The following is a 20120-nucleotide window of genomic DNA, read 5'->3' as shown; positions in this document are numbered from 1 at the left end:
TATTTTTTGTTTAAAAAAATAATTAGATATAGAGATAATTATATAATGAATATGATAATATATAATTGTAATATATTGTAGTATTTTTTTTATTCTAATTGATAGCTGTTTTTCGGAGGTTTGTGGTGTCATTCCCTTGCTGTCCAGCAGACGGCAGCATTGTCATTGAAAGCGTGTTTCCGTGTTCCCTTCCGGCCACGAAGAAGAGTTGCGACCCTTCGGCTCGGCATGTGAAGCTCGAACGAACGAAACTCTCCAGTTACGAAACCTAAGCTCCAAAAAGCTCCCCGGACCAGTCGCGACTTCTCTTCCATGACATCCCAGCAAATGGGCCTTGACACATTCTGTAGCCCTGACGGCTCCGACCACTTCTGGGTGAGTTTGTTTTTTGTGTGGGTGACTTTGTTTTCTTTGTTGACTTTTTTGTTGACGTCTGTTATGCTAGGTGTAGGTGCCGGTCACCGGTTGCTTATGCTAGCTGACTAGCTAACTCCATTGAATTCAGCGACGGCGCAGTTTACTGTGCTCGCCGGTCACGTCCATAACCGGCTTATCGACATTTTTCGATGAATTAAATTCAGCGCGCGTGTTCTTGCGTGCACTCGCAGTCATTTTCTGGAAAAGTGCCCGCTGTAAGTGCTTTTGGGTGTACGCAAAGACGTCAACAACCACACACGACTGGCTGATTCGTGGAGAGGTACTTGGGAGCCTGTCGCGGGTGCACTTTGACTCTTCGTTTCAACGTCGATCTTCAGCACCATTGACTCGTTTTGAAACTATAAGCTCGCAACTGGCTGTATCTCATGACATCTCACTTGTCAACTGTCACACGGAGACCATAAAATATCACAAGAATGGGAATTTAAAACGATGCTTCATTACTAGATTATTATGTCCATTGCTACAGAGTTGTTTACGGAGGTGACGTCGGGAACCACGTGATTTTTCTCGCCGGTAGGCAAAAGCAACAATGGCGAGTATGGACAAAGCCAATTAGAGTAGCGTGAAATCTGAACAACGCTACGAACGTGTGCGAAAGCTACCGTTAGCAGTCCAAGAGCGATACTTTGAGAAGCTGGCATCTCGTGACGGATCTTTTCAATTTGAAGAACGGATAGGGTGACCATCCATCATTGTGGCCGGACATTACTTTCACCGATATTTATTTTGACCTCGTCGATACTCCCGGACAGTTCACTCACGATAGTTTGAAGGCATATGAAAGCTTATAAATACGTGTATCCAGTGTTTTATTACAACATTGAACAGTCGCAGTATTGTTTTTTTTGAAGACTAAGTTGTAGTGTCTGATGTACAATTTGAATCATATTTAATGATGATGATAATTCATATTTTGAAAGGGAGCATAGTATGTCAGTTGTGGTAAGTCATTAAACCAACTTGGCATGTGAATTTGAAAGAGCACAGCATATTGTTATCATATTGTCAAACCGAGGCACAAGATTCATTCTCATATTTGTACTTAAATTTTTTTTTTGGGGGGGGGTTTCTTGCTGGATCCTTGCTGTCGTCTGCCTGCCTGCCTGTCATCTTCCCGACGCTGCGCTCGCTCATTCTTACCTTTTCTTTCAATTATCAGGAGTTAACATGGCTGAAGTTTTACACAAGCTGTTTGGCGGGCACTAGGACCGCGAATCGCACCCGGCAGGTGTGCAGCAAGGGGCGTGGTTATCATAAGACTGTTTTCCTGCTTTTTGCCATGTTCAAGTCAGATCAACTTGTTAGCCGTTGGAAGAAACACGTCCAGTCCGCATTCAGTCGTGTGTGTGTGTTCCTTCCTCAACGGCTACACTGATAGCCAGCGAGCCAGCCCGACGGCTAATAGATAGCAAATAGATAGTTAGGTAGCTTGCTAGCTAGCCACACTATCTCGTAAGGAATTCTGTCAAAGGGATAAAAACATAGCATTTTCTTTCTACAAGATGTATTTGAGAAGAAGAAATGGAGATGAATCATCCAAATCTTCTTCTTGCGTAGGATTGGGAGCGTACATGCAATACGACAAAGCCAGATTTTACGCAGTGCTTCCACAACACAGTCCTGGTGTGGCTGCCCTGCATCTACCTGTGGCTGTGCGCCCCGTTGTACTTCATCTACCTTCGTAGCCACAATCACGGCTACATATGTATGAGTCACCTCAACAAAGCCAAAACCGTGAGTCCCACCAACAGTCCGTCCTTGTCGACCTTCAGGTATCCCACCTCGGTTACCTAATAGATAGCAAGACAGCTAATAGATAGCTAGCTAGCTACATAGCTAATATGTTTCCTGACTCAAATTGCTAGTTAGCTAGCTATATAGCTAATTGATAGCAAGCTAGCTAGATAGCTAATGTGAAATAGAAATAATAATAATAATACATTTCATTCACAAGCGCCTTTCAAAACTCTCAAGGTCACTTTACAGTCACAGGATCAGTTTTTCTGTGGGTGAGCAGCGACAGCCACACGCGCCAGCGTTCACTCAACCCAGAATAACTCAAAAACATAGAAACCTAGCTAACTAATAGATAGCTAAACAGCTAATAGATAGCAAGATAGCTAATATGTTTCCTGAATCAAATTGCTAGGTAGCTAGCTATATAGCTAACAGATAGCAAGCTAGCTAGATAGCTAATATGTTTCCTCACTCCAATTGATAGGTAGCTAGCTATATAGCGAATAGATAGTAAGCTAGCTAGATAGCTAGCCATATAGCTAATAGATACAAATGAAAGATTGCCGTGTGGGGATGGTGACCACTGTTGTTGTTTGTTCAGGCTTTTGGCTTCCTTCTGTGGATTATCTGCTGGGCAGATGTTTTCTATTCTTTCTGGGAAAGAAGTTACGGCAGTCAAGTTCCTGCGCCGGTCCACTTCGTCAGTCCAACCGTACTGGGCTTCACCATGGTGAGCGCCAAAAAACCCGACATGCTAATATTCGTGTTTGGGTAGGTCAAAAAAAAGTTTGATTCCAATACAGTGAGTGATACCTCAATTTACGAACGCTTTAGCTTACGAACATTAAATTCGCTACCTGGGAAGGGATTATTCTCATTTTTAATGGTTTCTTATGGGAAATAAATGTTTGGAAATGGAACTTTTCGCCTTACACACACTTTCTGGGAACCAATTAAGTTGGTAAGCTGAGGCATCACAAAAAAAGTTACATTTTTCTCCTTGTGGCGTGTCCTAATGTATTTTTTCTGCACGTTCCAGTTGCTGGCCACGCTGTTGATTCAATCCGAACGAATGAAAGGGGTTCAGTCTTCTGGCGTCTTGCTGTTTTTCTGGCTGCTAGCCTTGCTGTGTGCCACAATCACTTTGCGCTCCAAGATCCTCCAAGCCCTGGACCAGGTTGGTCCTCCACTTTGATGGGCCATGACTCGTGATTGACAGGCATTACAAATGGCGTCTTGGATTCATTGCAGCCGTCAAGCATCAACGTGTGGAGGTACGCCACCTTCTTTGTGTACTACGTCCTGCTGCTGGTTTCCTTCATTTTGTCCTGCTTGTCAGATCAACCTCCGCTCTTCTCACGAGTCGTCAAAGACCCTGTAAGTCTGTTTCCGTTTTGAGCAACAACAAAAAAACGACGGTGTTTTTAGCTGTAAATATAAATATATACCATACATAAATATAGACCAGCCGTATATAAATATAATAAATATAGATCAGCCGTTTCTAGTCTTCTTCTTTCTTCGTCTTTTCTTCGTTTCTAGTAAAACAAAAACGACGATGTATAGTAAGGCGTTTATAGACGGAAAAAAAACAATGACGATGTACAGTAAGGTTTGCCTGTTTGCTCGTGTGGCCTTGAATGTGTAACTTTGTTGATTAATTTTTTTCTCTAATGGATGTTTGATTTGTTGTGTGTAGAATCCTTGCCCTGAACCCGGAGCTTCTTTCCTTTCCAAGATAACCTTCTGGTGGATCACAAGGTAAGTCGGCTTCCTTGATCACATATTTTCACACTGCGCTTGACAGTTTCATCCTGGCCCGCCATTTGCTATCAGCACATGTAGCTATGTAGATAGCTATTTATTAGCTATATGGCTATCTGGCTAGTTAGCCAGCTGGCTATCTATTTGCTATCTATTGGCTATGTGTCTAACTAGCTAGTTATGTAGCTGGCTATCTATTTGCTATCTATTGGCTATGTGTCTAACTAGCTAGTTATGTAGCTGGCTATTTATTAGCTATATGGCTATCCAGCTAATTAGCTAGCTGGCTATCTATTTGCTATCTGTGTAGCTAGGTAGCTATGTAGCTGGCTATTTATTAGCCTGACCTATGGTTCCCTACTAGGATGATGATTAATGGCTACAAGCATCCCCTGGAGGAGAAAGACTTGTGGTCCCTGAACCCCGAGGACCGGTCCCAGAAAGTGGTGCCGAGGCTGGTTCAACGTTGGAACGCCGATTGCCAAGCGCAAAAGTAAGAACTCACAAAACACCACTAGCTATTAGTTATCTATTCGCTAGCTAACTAGCTTTCTATCTATTTGCGTGTGGTTGCCGCTGCTCACCCGCAGAAAAAAAAAACCTGTGACTATAAAGTGTCCTTGAGAGTTTTGAAAGGCGCTTAGAAATGAAATGTATCATCTCTGACCTGTTCTCAGAGCAGAAGTGAAGACGTTGTACTCTCCCAAGTCGGCCCAAAAAGCTCAGCCCAAGGAGAGTCTCGCCGCCGCCGCCGCCGCCACCGAGGAGTCTGAAATCTTACTGGTGAAAAGCGGCAAAAGGAAGGAGCCCTCCCTGCTGTGGGCTCTGTGCGTGGCCTTCGGACCTTATTTCCTCATTTCGTGCCTCTACAAGTTCATCCAGGACGTCCTGATGTTCGTTGGACCCGAGATCCTGCGGTGAGAAGACCCAACGCCGCCATGACATTTTGCTAGTAGATAGCGAGATAGCCAGTAGCCAGTGGCTAGCTAATATGTTTCCTGACTCAATTGATGTATTATTAGCCAATGGCTAGTTACATAGCTAATATGTTTCCTGACTCAATTGGCTAGCTAGCTAGCTAGCTAGCCATATATTATTGGCTATTGGCCGGGTTTCTATCTTTTTGGGTTGTTCCGGGTTGGGTGAGCGCTGGTGCGTGTGTGGCGAGGGGTGACCTTGAGAGTTTTGACGGGCGCTTATAAATGAAATGTATTCTTATATAGCTTCTACCAAAAATAGAAGGACCCGATTGCATTGCACGGCAACACAAAGTCTAATCTAACACATAGCTGGCTAGCTATTAGCCATCTCTTGGCTTGCTAGCTAGCTTTCTATCTATTTGTCCTACTATTCTATTTGAGTTACTTCCGGGTTGAGTGAATGCTGGCGCGTGTGGCTGCCGCTGCTCACCCACAGAAAAACGTATCCTGTGACTTTAAAGAGTGTTTTGAAAAGGCGCTTAGAAATCAAATATGTATTATGATGATGATGATGATGATTATTAATTGTTGTTGTGTTTGCTGATCCGCAGGCTTCTCATCCATTTTGTCAACCAGTCGTCGGCTCCTTCGTGGCACGGCTTCTTCTACACGGCTCTGCTCTTCCTTTGCAACTGCGTCCAGTCGCTCATCCTCCAGCGCTATTTTCACATCTGCTTCATCACGGGCATGCGGCTGCGCAGCGCCATCGTCGGCGCAGTCTACCGCAAGGTACTCCCGGTTATTATTATTATTATTATTATTATTATTACGGAACTTTAATTTAAAAAAAAACGAATGAATCTTTTTTATATAATAGATAAATAGCTAGATAGCTGGCTAGCTATCTATTAGCTATCTGGCTGGCTATCTATTAGGTATACGGCTACCTAGCTAGCTGTCTATCTATTAGCTATCTATTAGCTAGCTAGCTTTCTATCTATGTATTCTAATAATCCATTTAATTTCTAAGCGCCTTTGAAAACTTCTCCAGGCCTTGGTGATCAGCAGCGCGGCCCGTCGCACGTCCACGGTGGGCGAGATGGTCAACTTGATGTCGGTGGACGCTCAGCGCTTTATGGATCTGATCGCTTATATCAACATGATCTGGTCGGCCCCTTTGCAAGTGGTGCTGGCCCTCTACTTTCTCTGGCAGGTAAAGGGGGAGGGGATAGAGCAATGATCGCGCCTCGCCTACTTGCGATCCTGTTGGTGTTCATCTTTTGTGTAGAACTTGGGTCCTTCGGTCCTGGCTGGAGTGGCCGTGATGGTTCTCATGGTTCCAGTTAATGCTTTCATTGCCATGAAAACCAAAACTTACCAGGTGAGATTTGATCGTATTCGGGATAGTTTTGCTTTTAGTGTGTATCCCAAACATTAATTTCCCATAGGAAACCATTAAAATGAGAATAATCCGTTCCCAGGTCCCCATAAAACATCATTTTCGTTTTTGTCCTCCATTCCCCGCCCCCACTCTTTGGTTAAAGCCACGTGATTGGTTAAGAACGCAGCAGTGAGGGGAGGTGGTTTAAACATGAGAGACAGGCAGACGATATGAAATGGATAGAAAACAGTGACATTTGGACTCGTTTCAACTTTATTGATAGTTCAAAGGCAAGGTGAAAATATCCCATCAATCAGGCTCCCCAAATAACCCGCATAAGACATCTGTACACTTGATGCAAAAAGCTATCAACCTAGCTAAACAGAACACAATTGATGAGGAACTAGGTAAAATGATGGCAGAGAAAGCACCTACAAGGGATCATTCAGCAAGATGGTGAAAGAAGAAGGCTACGTTCCTCATCAAGTGTTTAAAGCTGATGAAAGCGGCCACTCCATTCCATCAAGCCATCACAAAGGTCAATAAAACCACTTTATTATACAGTAGAGTTTATTTCTTTCATTATAATACCATAGCACATTTATTATGCATAAAATAAGGTATATTTTGTCGTTTTAAGGCTTAGAAATTTTGAAAATTGTGTTTTATGGGGACCTGGGAACGGATTATTCTCATTTGAATGGTTTCCTATGGGAAATTAATTATCGGGATACACACTTTTTCCGGGAACCAATTGTTTGTAATCCAAGGTATCACTGTATGTCATACAGAGCGCGCAACCAATTCATGAATGACTACTTTTCAAATGTGACTTCTTCTTGGATTTCTTGACATGGCACCGTTTGAGATGTTCCTTCAGACTTTAGCGAGCATGACGGCATTTCCCAAGTTTGCTTGTCTTTGTGGCAGGTGGCTCAGATGAAGAGCAAAGACAGTCGCATTAAGCTGATGAACGAGATGCTGAACGGCATCAAAGTCTTGAAGCTGTACGCCTGGGAGCTGGCCTTCAAGAGCAAAGTCTCGGAGATCCGCGAGCGAGAGCTGCGGGTGCTGAAGAAGGCCGCCTACCTCGGCGCCATGTCGACCTTCACTTGGGTCTGCGCCCCTTTTCTGGTAAGGCTGACAACAAGGTTCAAAATGCCATCAAATCTTGTCCGGAGCTCCAGAAAAAAATACAAAAGCTTCCCGTCACTCTGGAGGACTTGCACCACCGCAAGAATCCAAACGCAAAATCCTACAGGACCCTCCGCACCCTGTCCACCACCTTTTCCAGCGACTCCGATCCACACGCAGCAAATCCAGCAGACATTTAAGCAGCTTCTTCCCCCCGTCGCCATTAACACCCTAAATAGTAACCCAAATAGAAGTGTATAGTGCCTCCATTTTTCTTATGATGATACTAGTGCAGCGTGTGCTACCGCAGACAAATTCCTTGTGTGCTCTACATACTTTGCCAATAAAGATGATTCTGACTCTGATCAAGATTTTTTTTTTTTTTTTTTGGTGCTTGTCCAGGTTGCCCTTTCCACGTTCGCCGTGTACGTGCTGGTGGATGAAAAAAACGTTCTTGATGCCCAGAAGGCCTTTGTTTCTCTGGCGCTCTTCAACATCTTACGCTTTCCTCTCAACATGCTGCCCATGGTCATCAGCAGCATGGTGCAGGTCAGTGCGAGCGGCGATTCAACGGGTGTTTAAACGGGTGTTTTGCAACATTGAGAGCATTTCCCCCCCATCTGAAGGCCAGCGTCTCCTTGAAGCGGCTCAGGGTGTTCCTTTCACACGAGGAGCTCCAGGAAGACAGCGTCCAGCGCAAAGTGCTGATTGGCTGTGAGTCTTTCATGTCATTTTCCACAAAAAAATGGCGACATTTTATAAATGCTGCTCTTGTATAATAAAAAAATAACCATACATTTCATTTCTAATAGCTCATAGATTGCGAGCTAGATAGCTAATAAATAGCTAGTTAGATACCCAGCTAGATCGCTAGTAAGCTAGCTAATAAACAATTCATTGGGAACCCCCAGCACAATAATAATAATAATAATAATAATAATAATAATTATACATTCCATTTATAAGTGCCTTTCAAAACTCTCAAGGTCACTTTACAGTCACGTAATGAGTTATTATTATGATTATAATATTTGCTATTTATTAGCTAGCTAGCTGGCTAGCTTTCTATCTATTTAAGTTACTTCCCAGTTGAGTGAAAGCTGGCGCGTGTGGTTATCCTGCGACTGTAAAGTGACCTTGAGAGTTTTGAAAGGCACTTAGAAATGAAATGTATTATTATTATTATGATTATTATTGTTATAACGTGGCGTTTTCTTGACACCCCCCACTCTCCCCCCTCACAGCCTCAAACAGTATCTCCATTGTGGACGGAGTTTTCAGCTGGTCAAGAACCGAATCGCCGACACTCAAGATGTAAGTCTTCCTACATCCTTAGACAGGCGTCTAAGGATGTAAGCTTGACAGCGTACAGCCAGCTAGCTAATGGATAGCTCATAAATAGCTAATAGATAGTGAGATAGCCAACATGTCATTGATTCTCGTTTTATTGACTTTTGACTTTGTATTTGTCCCCATGTGGTTGCAGGCTGAACGTGTGCATCCCAGACGGCGCTCTTGTCGCTGTTGTGGGCCTTGTGGGTTCAGGAAAGTCGTCTCTACTGTCAGCCCTGCTTGGCGAAATGGATAAACTTGAAGGGAGTGTGGCTGTCAAGGTGCGCTACCGGAAAAGCACATTTTCAGACTCTTTGAGCCCAAACGCGCATGATTTTATTGTGACTATTTGTCAGAGATGTTCGATCGGACACTGTGGACAAAGACTCCAACCCAGAAAGATTGTCTTTTACTGCCGGCAGGAGACGCGGCCATTCGTGACAGCTGCCCGAATTCTGCAGCCCTCTGCCAAGCTATTTATTGAGAGTCTATGCAAATTAAAGTGATACCTGAGTAAAACATTAGAATACCACGCCCCTGGGCGTTCTAAGCGCAAACAGCTGTAAGCAATAAAACATTGTCTCTTCCATGAACTGATACATTTGTGACCCGGCGAATGAGCTCTTCCTGTGAAGGAGTTTCAAGTCGTAAATGGCTTCGGCGATAAAGGAGTTTCCCAAGTCTTAAATTGTGTCCAAGGCCAGATCTCCCAGATGAACGAGCTGTGTCTGTTGACCTCAGATTGACCCCAGGTTGCCTGTGCTTCAATTGCGCGTTTGAGTCACACACGTTGACTAAGCATACAACAGCATGAAACTTTGAAAGATGATCACTTCTTATCCTTCATCACTATTTTGTCTTTTTAGGGTTCGGTGGCGTATGTTTCCCAGCAGGCCTGGATCCAGAATTCCACCCTGAAGGAAAACATCGTATTTGGCCAGGCGACCAGCGAGGCCTGGTATCAGCGCGTGGTGGCCGCCTGTGCCCTCCAGCCCGACTTGGAGATCCTGCCCGCCGGAGATTCCACAGAGATCGGCGAAAAGGTCGTGCGTCATCATCCAGGTACCTATCGTGCTTGTGCCAACATGTCTCGCCCTCTGGACAGGGTGTCAATCTGTCGGGGGGTCAGAAGCAGAGGGTCAGCCTGGCCAGGGCCGTCTACTGCGACCGCTCGCTCTACCTGCTGGACGACCCCCTGTCCGCCGTTGACGCGCATGTGGGAAAACACATCTTTGAGCAGGTCATTGGGCCGCGGGGCTTGCTGAAGGACAAGGTGTGTATTAGTGACGGGAATTCCGCCGAGCAGCGGCAGCCACACGCGCCAACCCGGAAGAAACTCAAATAGATAGAAAGATAGCTAGCTTGCTAATGGATACAGTACTAATAATACGTTTCATTTAGAAGCGCCTTTCAAAACTCTCAAGGACACTTTATCGTTGCAGGATATTTTTTTTGCGGGTGAGCAGCGGCAGCCATACGCGCCAGCGTTCACTCAACCCGGAAGGAACTCAAATAGATAGAAAGCTAGCTAGCTAGCTAGCTAATAGATATCGAAGACCAACTCCAAGCTTTGCTATCTATTTGCTATGTATTAGCTATCTGGAAGACTAGCTGGTTATCTACTTGGCTATATATTAGCTATCTTGCTAGCTAGCTGGCTATTAGCTATGTATTAGCTACTTGAGTTACTTCCGGGTTGAGTGAACATTGGCGCGTGTGGCTGCCGCTGCTCACCGACCGAAAATAAAACATCCTTTGACTGTAAAGTGACCTTGAGAGTTTTGAAAGGCGCTTATAAATGAAATGTATGATGATGATATGATGATTGTACGCAGACCCGTCTGCTGGTGACGCACGGGCTGAGCTACTTGCCTCAGATGGACATGATCCTGGTCATGGTGGACGGAGAAATAACGGAAGTTGGCTCCTACCAGCAGCTCATGGCCACTGAAGGGGCTTTTTCCGAGTTTCTGCACACCTACGCCGCCGTTGACCACGGAGACGACAACGGTGAGACGCGCCGCGCACGCCGGTGGCGACCGTTGCAGATGACTTTCCGTCGTTTTTTTGTTTCCCTGCGGGGATTTAGAATCGAAGCCAAAAGGAGTCACCAAAGGAATGGAGAACGGCAGCTCTACCGGGCTAGCTGGGTTCGTATAACTCAATGACAAAAGTGCTGGGCGCTTGATTTACTTTGGCGGGCCGAAGAACATAATGTGGCGGGCCAGATTTGGCCCCCGGGCCTTGACTTGGACCGTGGTCTAAGCGTAGCATTTGAGGTGTATCAAAAGTTGCACTGTTTTTGTTGGTAACTGTCTATCTAGCTATATTGCTGTCTATCTGACTAGCTACCTAGCTAGCTAGCTAGCTATTTGCAAACTATTTGCAATCCATTTGCTACTTATTAACTATCTAGCTGGCTGGCTAGCTATTAGCTAACTTGCTGGCTGGCTAGCTATCTATTTGGCTAGCTACCTAGGTTGCTAGCTATTTGCTATCTACCTTATGAGTTTTGAAAGGTGCTTAGAAATGAAATGTATTATTATTTTTTATTATTATTATTATTATTATTATTATTATTATTATTATTATTATTATTATTATATATATATATATATATTTTTTTTGGATTAGGTCGGATGAAAGCAGCAGTCCGACCAAGCTTCTCCAGTCAGACGAGGACAAAGGGAAACTGGGCAAAAAATCCAAGGATGCGGCGGGGAAACTAACGGAGGCTGACAAAGCCAACACGGGACGGGTGAGTGGAGCAACGGCAGCAACGGCAGCAACAACAAAAACTTGCTCAAAGTGCAAAAGCCAATTTTTGTCTTTTGACGCCCGCAGGTCAAGCTGTCGGTGTTCTGGTCTTATTTCCAAGCAATCGGCGTGTTGATTTTGGTAGCTCTGCTGCTCTTTTTGGCCCATAACTTGTTTTCGCTGCTCTCCAATTACTGGCTGAGTCTTTGGACCGACGACCCGGTGGTGAACGGCACTCAGCCTCAAAGGCAACTCCGATTGGGGGTTTACGGCGCTCTCGGACTCTCCCAGGGTGAGTCGGACATTTTTTTTTTGCTTTTTGGCCTGGCCCCTTTTCCTCATCTTAATTGAAAAATATGGACAGGTAACATCCGACTTAGCTCCGTTCCGACCAAACGGTCCTAAGTCGAAATCCATTCAAAATGTTGAAGAGCGACTCGGAGGCTAAGTGACTTGCAAACCGCCCCCTCTGGTGCCATCACGCGGTCGATTGCTGTGCGAGAGTGAGATGCCGGTTGGCTGGCCGAAATTGTCCCACGCGTTGCCGGCCTGCTAGCGCGTCGCGGTGCCAGTCGTCGAATTGAAATTTTAAAAATAGGATCTGGAGGTCATGGTCGTAATTACGGCTGGTCGTAAGTCGCGTGTTACCTGTATTTAATTTTAGCGGTGAGCCAGATGCAATCATCATTAGCTGGCTAGGTGGGTAGCTATCTAGCTAGCTATCTGTTGGCCGGCTAGCTAGTTTTCTATCTATTTTTGGTTCCCGACCTCTGCTGTATAACATGTAAGTTGCGCACACCTCTCATTGTAGGGGTGGCGGTCTTCGGTTACTCCCTGTCCATGTCCATCGGGGGCATCCTGGCCTCCCGCTTCCTCCACCAATCCATGCTCTACGACGTCCTGCGCTCGCCGATGTCGTTTTTTGAGCGCACCCCCAGCGGTAACCTTGTCAACCGCTTTGCCAAGGAGATGGACACCATCGACACGGTCATCCCCAGTATTCTCAAAATGTTCTTGGGCTCCATGTTCACCGTGATCGGCGCTTGTATCGTCATCCTGATCGCGACGCCCCTGGTGGCCATCGTCATTCCCTTCCTCGGTCTGCTCTACTTTTTCATACAGGTTGGTGTTTCGCTGCTACAGTCATACCTCGGTTTACGAACTTTTCGCTTTACCAACGTTAACCTGATGAAAATTTTACCTTGGATTTTTCGGGATACACACGGAACGCCACAATGAGTGATGTGTCTTTCGCAACGAGCCCGTTCTCCTTTTTTTGTCCTCTATTCCCCGCCCCCAGTTTTCGGTTCAAGCCACGTCATTGGTCAAGAATGCAGCATTGAGGGAGGACGTGGTTAAACATTAAAGAGACAGGTGGACGGCAGAGAGAGTGACGAAATGGATAGAAAACAGTGAAATTTGGACTCAACTTTGATAGTTCAAAAGCAGAGTGCAGACTGCAAGGTTAAAATATCCCATCAATCAGGCTCCACAAGCCATCTGTGCACTTGATGCAAAAAGCGATCAACCCAGCTAAACAGAACACAATTGATGAGGAACTAGGTAAAATTATCGCAGAGAAAGCACGGCAACTTCACTCATCCATTGATGATTTTAAGGCTAGCCACGGATGGTTTGAGAACTTTAAACGTCGTACAGGGATTCATAGTGTCATTTGTCAACACAATTGATGAGGAACAAGGTAAAATGATGGCAGAGAAAGCACCTCCAAGGGATCATTCCTCAAGATGGTGAAAGAAGAAGGCTACGTTCCTCATCAAGTGTTTCATGCTGATGAAAGCGGCCACTCCATTCCATCAAGCCATCAACGACCATCACAAAGGTCAATAAAACCACTGTATTATACAGTTCAGTTCAGTTTATTTATTGAATTGTAATACCATGTTCAATTATTGTACATAAAATAAAGTATTTTTGTGTAGTTATAAGGCTTAGAAAATTAGAAAATGATGTTTTATGGGGACCTGGGAACGAATTATTCTCATTTTAATGGTTTCCTATAGGAAATTATTTTTTGGGATACACATTTTTCGCCTTACACACTCTGTCTGGGAACCAATTAAGTTTGTAAGCCCAAGGTATCACTGTATTTGTGCTCACGCCTTGAGTTGCTACTTTTGACACGACGGCGTTGTTTGGAGTTAATTGCAGCGCTTCTTCTCTGCTCTTTGTCCAGCGATTTTACGTGGCGTCCTCACGCCAGTTGAAGCGTCTGGAGTCCGTCAGCCGTTCGCCCATCTACACTCACTTTAATGAGACGCTGCTGGGCACTGCGGTCATCAGAGCTTTCGGCGAACAGAGACGCTTTATCCGGGAGAGCGATCGGAGGGTTGACCATAACCAGAAGGCTTATTACCCAAGCATCGTAGCCAACAGGTAGGCTGGAATCGCTTCTCACTGATCAAGTCTTTTGGTTGATATTAATATTAATAATACACATTTCATTTAGAAGCGCCTTTCAAAACTCTCAAGGTCACTTTACAGTCGCAGGATGTTTTTTTCCCGTGGGTGAGCAGCGGCGGCCACACCTGCCAGCGTTCACTCAACCCGGAATAACTTAAATAGATCGAAAGCTAGCTAGATAGCTAATAGATAGCTCGTGGGCTATATAATAGATAGATAGATAGCTAATAGATAACAAATAGATAGCATGCTAGGTAGCCAGCCAGATAACTAGCTAATAGACAGCAAATAGATAGCCAGCTAGGTAGCAAACTAGGAAGCCAACCAGATAGCTAGCTAATAGACAGCAAATAATAATAATAAATTTAATTTCTAAGCGCCTTTCAAAACTCTAAAGGTCTCTTTACAGTCACAGGATAAGATACGTTTTTCTGTGGATTAGCTAGCTAGCTAGTTTTCTATCTATTTGAGTTACTTCTGGGTTGAGTGTACGCCGGCTCGTGTTGCTATCTATTAGCTATCTAGCTAGCTATTTACTATCTGTTAGATATCTAGCTTGCTTTTAGTTATCCATTAGCTAGCTTTCTATCTATTTGTGTTACTGCCGGGTTGAGTGAACGCTGGCTGATTTTGCTATCTATTAGCAATATATTTAGCTAGCTATACATTTGCTATATATTAGCTATCTAGCTAGCTATTGGTTATCTATTAGCGAGCTGTCTAACGTTCTATCTATTTTAGTTATTGCGGGTTGAGTGAACGCCGGCGCATGTGGCTAGATAGCAAATAGATAGCCTGCTAGGTAGATAGCTAGCCAGGCAGCCAGCTAGATAGCTGAAGTGAGAAACATGGTGTCAACAGACTCCGTCCTACTTGCTGGATGTGCGTGCAGATGGTTGGCAATCCGACTGGAGTTCGTGTGCAACTGCATCGTGTCATCGGCTGCCTTGTTTGCCGTCATCGCCAGGGAGAGTCTCAGTCCGGGGATCGTCGGCCTGGCCATCTCCTACGCCCTTCAGGTAAAAGAAAGAAGTCAAGTCCTCCTTTGTCAAAGGACAATCATGACGTCGTTTAAGACTTATTTAGTCAAAAAATAGGTTTTACGGGGACCTGGAAACAGATTATAGTCATTTTTAATGGTTTCCTATGTGAAATTAATGTTTGGAAGACACACTTTTAAGCAGTTAAGTTGGTAAGATGAGGTATCGCTGTCTTTGGTTCTGAGGTTTACTTCAGATTGAAATGAAAATCCCGTCGTCCGGTGCGCACGCGACAACCTCTCGGGCCTCTGATCTCTCTTCCCGTCGTCTGGTGTGCAGTTGACGGCGTCTCTGACCTGGCTGGTGAGGATGTCCTCCGACGTGGAGACAAACATCGTTGCGGTGGAGCGAGTGAAAGAGTACAACGAGACAGAAAAAGAGGTCGGGACTTGGGAAACTCCGAAGCTATTTACGACTTGAAACTCCTTCACAGGAAGAGCTCATTCGCCAAGTTACAAATGTATCCGTTCATGGAAGAGACTTAGAAGTCAAGAGGTGTGGTATTCTAGTCGAGAAAACTATGTTTTACTCATGTATCGCTTCAATGTGCATATACTCTCAATAAATAGCTTGGAAGAGGGCTGAAGAATTCAGGCGTCTGTCATGAATAAAAGACAATCTTTCTGGGTTGGAGTCTTTGTCCACAGTGTCCGATGGAAGACGTCTGACACATTTTCATTTGGATTCTTGCCATCACCAGGCTGAGTGGAAGCGCGAAGGCCCCGGCCCGGACCCCGGATGGCCCGCCGAAGGCCGCATCGAGTTCCGAGACTTTGCTCTGCGATACCGTCGCGATCTGGACTTGGCCATCCGCCACATCACAGCCAGCATTTCAGGAGGAGAGAAGGTCACACGCTGTTTTGTGCATCCAAGGAGCGTACGCGCTCGCTGCACTAGTATCACCGTCAGAAAATGGGGATTACAATAATCGGAATAATACATTGAATTTCTAAGCGCCTTTCAAATTGTGATAAATGATTCTTTTTCCATGCGACCTTCCTGTCAGGTCGGGATCGTGGGTCGCACGGGAGCCGGCAAGTCATCGCTGACGCTGGGTCTGTTCCGGATGATCGAGGCGGCCGAGGGCCAAATTTTCATTGACGGAGTGGACGTTGCCCAACTTGGCCTCCATGACCTCCGCTCCAGAATTACCATCATACCCCAGGTCAGTGCCGGGTCAGGGGGACAAACCAGCCAAAAAACACACTCAACACTTTTCAAAAGAAACAACAGATTGACATCGTATACTACAGCTAGCTATTTGCTATCTCGCTCCCTGGCCGGCTATCGAGATAGCTAACTATTAGCTATAGAGCGATCTAGCTGGCTGGCTAGCTATTAGCTGTCTATCTGGCTAGTTATCTGGCTGGCTACCTGGCTATTTGCTATCTATTAGCTAGCTAGCTTTCGATCTATTTGAGTTACTTCCCGGTTGAGTGAACGCTGGCGCGTGTGGCTGCCGCTGCTCACCCACAGAAAAAAACTGATCCTGTGACTGTAAAGTGACCTTGAGAGTTTTGAAAGGTGCTTATCAATCAATTATGATTTATGATTATGATTTCTTTTCAAGCCTATTTGTTTTTTCCTGATCATAGCTGCTGTGTTTTTGTTTTGTTTTTGTGAGATCCACGATGCCCTTGACTTCCTCTTTGCGTCCCCTCAGGATCCGGTGTTGTTTTCAGGCACTCTGAGGATGAATTTGGATCCATTTGAAAGCTACTCTGATGACGAGATCTGGAGCTCTTTGGAGTTCTCGCACCTCAAGAACTTTGTGTCCGGCCTGCCGGACAAGCTCAGCCATGAATGTAGTGAAGGCGGAGAAAATCTCAGGTAGGAAGCAACCGCATTTACATTTCTTGCCACAAATATAATAACCTTTTTTTTTTTTATCCTACGCCTAGCACAATTTTGGCCAGCAATCATGTCACACACTCACACAGCAATCTACTGCGTGACGACACTCAGTAAGGGGGGGGGGGGGTTAGTTATCTATTAGCTATCTATTAGCAGTCTGGCTGGCTGGCTAGCTATGTAGCTATCTAGCTATTAGCTATCTATTAGCGGTCTAGCTCTTGAGGGTCCGGTTTCCTCTCGGGGGCCATTATGATTTTTATATCTAGCTAGCTGGCTATCTATTTGATATCTATTAGCTATCTGGTTGGCTCTCTAGCTATTTAACTGGATATCTATTAGTGTTACGGCTACCTAGCTAGCTGTCTATCTATTAGCTATGTCTTAGCTAGCTAGCTAGCTTTCTATCTATTTGAGTTACTTCTGGGTTGAGTGAACGCTGGTGTGTGTAGCTGCAGAAAAATTTGATTTACGACCGTTTTGTCGGGACGGAACCCGGTCGTAACTCGGATGTTATTTGGATGTCGTATAAACCTCGCGTTAGCCATTTTGAATGGATTTCGACTTACGACCATTTGATTTACGAACATTTTGTCAGAACGTTACCCGTATAATGTTTTGTTTTTGTTTTTTTTCCCCCTGTAGCGTGGGCCAGCGCCAACTGCTCTGCCTGGCCAGAGCCTTGTTGAGAAAATCCAAGATCCTGGTTTTAGACGAAGCCACAGCCGCCGTGGACATGGAGACGGACAACCTGATTCAGACCACCATCCGCTCTCAGTTTGAGGACTGTACGGTCCTTACCATCGCTCATCGTCTCAACACCATCATGGATTATACAAGGTATCCAGTTGCAGTTGTTAAACCAACATGATGACCTCAATTGGGTTCCATATGAATTAGATTAGATTAGATTAGATTAGAAAAAATAAGACTTTATTTATAGCTGCTGTAGAGGCAGCCACTCTCGCGGCGCCATCTTGAAGTCAAAAGCACAACAAATAACAAATATGACAACACAAAGTCACAGACAGTCATTCCAGTTTAAGCACTTTCTACACCCACATTGTTGTATGAAGCAGTTCTAGATGAAAGAGGAGAGGATCAAAGTGTCATTTCACCAGTGGATCAGGGACATCATGCTGGAACATTGTCAGAGATGTTCCATCGGACACTGTGGACAAAGACTCGAACCCAGAAAGATTGTCTTTTACTGCCGGCAGGAGACGCAGCCGTTCGTGACAGCCGCCCGAATTCTGCAGCCCTCTGTCAAGCTATTTATTGAGAGTCTATGCAAATTCAAGTGATACCTGAGTAAAACATTAGAATACCACGCCCCTGGGCGTTCTAAGCACGAACAGCTGTAAGCAATAAAACATTGTCTCTTCCATGAACTGATACATTTGTGACCCGGCGAATGAGCTCTTCCTGTGAAGGAGTTTCAAGTCGTAAATTGCTTCGCTGATAAAGGTGTTTTCCAAGTCCGAAATTCTGTCCTCCAAGTTGAAGATGACAGTTTAACAAGCTGTCTGTTGACCTCAGATTGACCCCAGGTTGTCTGTGCTTCAATTGTGTATTCGAGTCACACATGTTGTCTAAGCATATAACAGCATAAAACTTTTAAAGACGATAACTTCTTCTGTCTCTATCAAACGTGCATGTCTTCTATAAGCTAAATGTAGAAAGCAAACACGAAGCAAATAGAGATTGTCTCACATCTCCTGTCCCACGTCAATCCGCTTCAATTCCAAGGCGCGACCGTTCCACATACCTTTCCTTTCACGGCGGCCGGGAATTGAAGTCATTTCATACCAAAACGACCAAAATACAAACTTTCCCGTCCACCAACTCATTGTTGTTGTCGTCTTTTGATTTAGGGTGCTGGTTTTGGAGAGAGGAGAAATGGTGGAATTTGATTCCCCGTCCAATCTTCTGGCTCAAAGGGGATCCTTCTATAACATGGCCAAAGATGCCGGCCTGGTCTGAAGCTTTGGCCACACTGGTCCTTCCAAGCACTTTGGCGGCCGGCCTGCGCTTGCTGCATTGCAACCTTTCCATTTGTTACGCCGAATGATTTGCCTGTTTGAATGTTCTTTTGTTTTGTCAGGGCGGCGGCGGCGGCGGTTGGCTGCTTCCAACTATTGATTGCTGATTGTTTGCAAACTTGAGACAATAGTGGCTAATAATGTTGAACTTTAAAACGCACAAGTTGAAGGGATCTGTGGAGCAGATTCCAATTTGCTGCCACTTTACATCTTCTCTCTTTTCAGAAGCTTTAAATCAACAGTGTCAAAGTCATTTTTTGCCCCAGGCCATATTAATAATAATCATACATTTCATTTCTAAGCGCCTTTCAAAACTAGCTATTAGCTAGCTATTGTATAGCGAATAAATAGCTAGGAGAGCCAGCCTACTAGACAGCTAATAGCTAGCTAGCTAATGGATAGCTAATAAAAAGCTAATAGATAGCCAGATAATAATAATAATAATACATTTAATTTCTAAGCGCCTTTCAAAACTCTCAAGGTCACATTACAGTGGCAGGATAAGTTTTTCTGTGGGTGAGCAGTGGCAGCCACACGAGCCAGCATTCATTCAACCAGGAATAACTCGAATAATAATAATGATAATACAAATAGATAGAACGCTAGCTCATAGAATGTTAGATAGCTAGCTAACTAGATAGCTAATATGTTTCCTGACTCAAATAGCTAGCTAGCTATATTGCTAATAGCTAGCTCTGTAGCTAGCTAGATATTGTAGTTGCGGTTTCCTCTCAGTGCCCCTTATGAATTTGGGGAACCCATTAGAATGTTTATCATAATAATAATAATAAATCCATTCAAGGTGTTGGATAGAGTTGTCGTACACGTACCGGCCTGCTAGTGCGTTGCGGTGCCAGGTATAGAATTAAAATGTTAAAAATAGGGTCTATATCGGTCGTGGTCGTAAGTCGGATATTACCTGTATCTGTGAGCAAAGTGTCTCCTTTTGTCATAAAATACAACCCGGAACCAAAATGAAATGGTGAACATCAGGGTGTCCTTTGTAACATATTAATTTGTGTATTTGTCACCAATCAAAATGAAGATTATTTTGCTCTTCATTGGCTGTTTTCTTTGTCGTAATCGTACATGCTCATGGAGATTAAAGAACGTTTTGTTACTTATTTATTATTGCAAGTTCCCGCCCCCCTGCATTTGTCTTGTCGGTTGAAATAAATGTAGTTTATTGTACATATTTCTGTTTCTTTCTCGTTGATGCGTATAATGATGCAAAACAATACAAAGCATCGTTTTCTCCCATTTTCCATCAACATGCATGGCAAGTTGATTGGGCTCC

At 44.5% G+C, this 20120-nt stretch overlaps 1 protein-coding gene across 2 annotated transcripts; it reads left to right on the top strand.

The window, feature by feature from the left end:
- The first annotated feature begins 225 nt into the window (after positions 1 to 225).
- Positions 226 to 20014, top strand: abcc1 (ATP binding cassette subfamily C member 1 (ABCC1 blood group)). Of its 2 annotated transcripts, XM_089019590.1 has the most exons (31): positions 226 to 375; positions 1999 to 2175; positions 2780 to 2908; positions 3218 to 3355; positions 3430 to 3555; positions 3878 to 3939; positions 4307 to 4435; positions 4620 to 4859; positions 5474 to 5651; positions 5914 to 6075; positions 6151 to 6243; positions 7174 to 7377; positions 7780 to 7926; positions 8004 to 8091; positions 8622 to 8691; positions 8864 to 8990; positions 9576 to 9752; positions 9815 to 9982; positions 10545 to 10719; positions 10799 to 10859; positions 11344 to 11467; positions 11554 to 11758; positions 12278 to 12588; positions 13664 to 13863; positions 14783 to 14909; positions 15210 to 15311; positions 15631 to 15777; positions 15937 to 16095; positions 16594 to 16760; positions 17427 to 17621; positions 18656 to 20014. In XM_089019590.1, exons 1-31 carry the CDS (start codon positions 313 to 315, stop codon positions 18762 to 18764), a joined length of 4560 nt encoding a protein of 1519 aa, XP_088875716.1. In that variant the 5' UTR covers positions 226 to 312; the 3' UTR covers positions 18765 to 20014. The 2 variants fall into 2 exon arrangements, with proteins under 2 accessions (XP_088875716.1, XP_088875717.1); XM_089019591.1 differs by lacking the exons at positions 17427 to 17621; positions 18656 to 20014 and having other exon boundaries at positions 16613 to 16754.
- The last annotated feature ends 106 nt before the right edge of the window (positions 20015 to 20120 follow it).

The sequence above is a fragment of the Hippocampus bargibanti genome, linkage group LG17 (genome assembly GCF_051943395.1).
Source record: "Hippocampus bargibanti isolate YZ-2025 linkage group LG17, ASM5194339v1, whole genome shotgun sequence".
NCBI classification, from domain to species: Eukaryota; Metazoa; Chordata; class Actinopteri; order Syngnathiformes; family Syngnathidae; genus Hippocampus; species Hippocampus bargibanti.
This window is presented reverse-complemented; position numbering and strand designations above follow the sequence as displayed.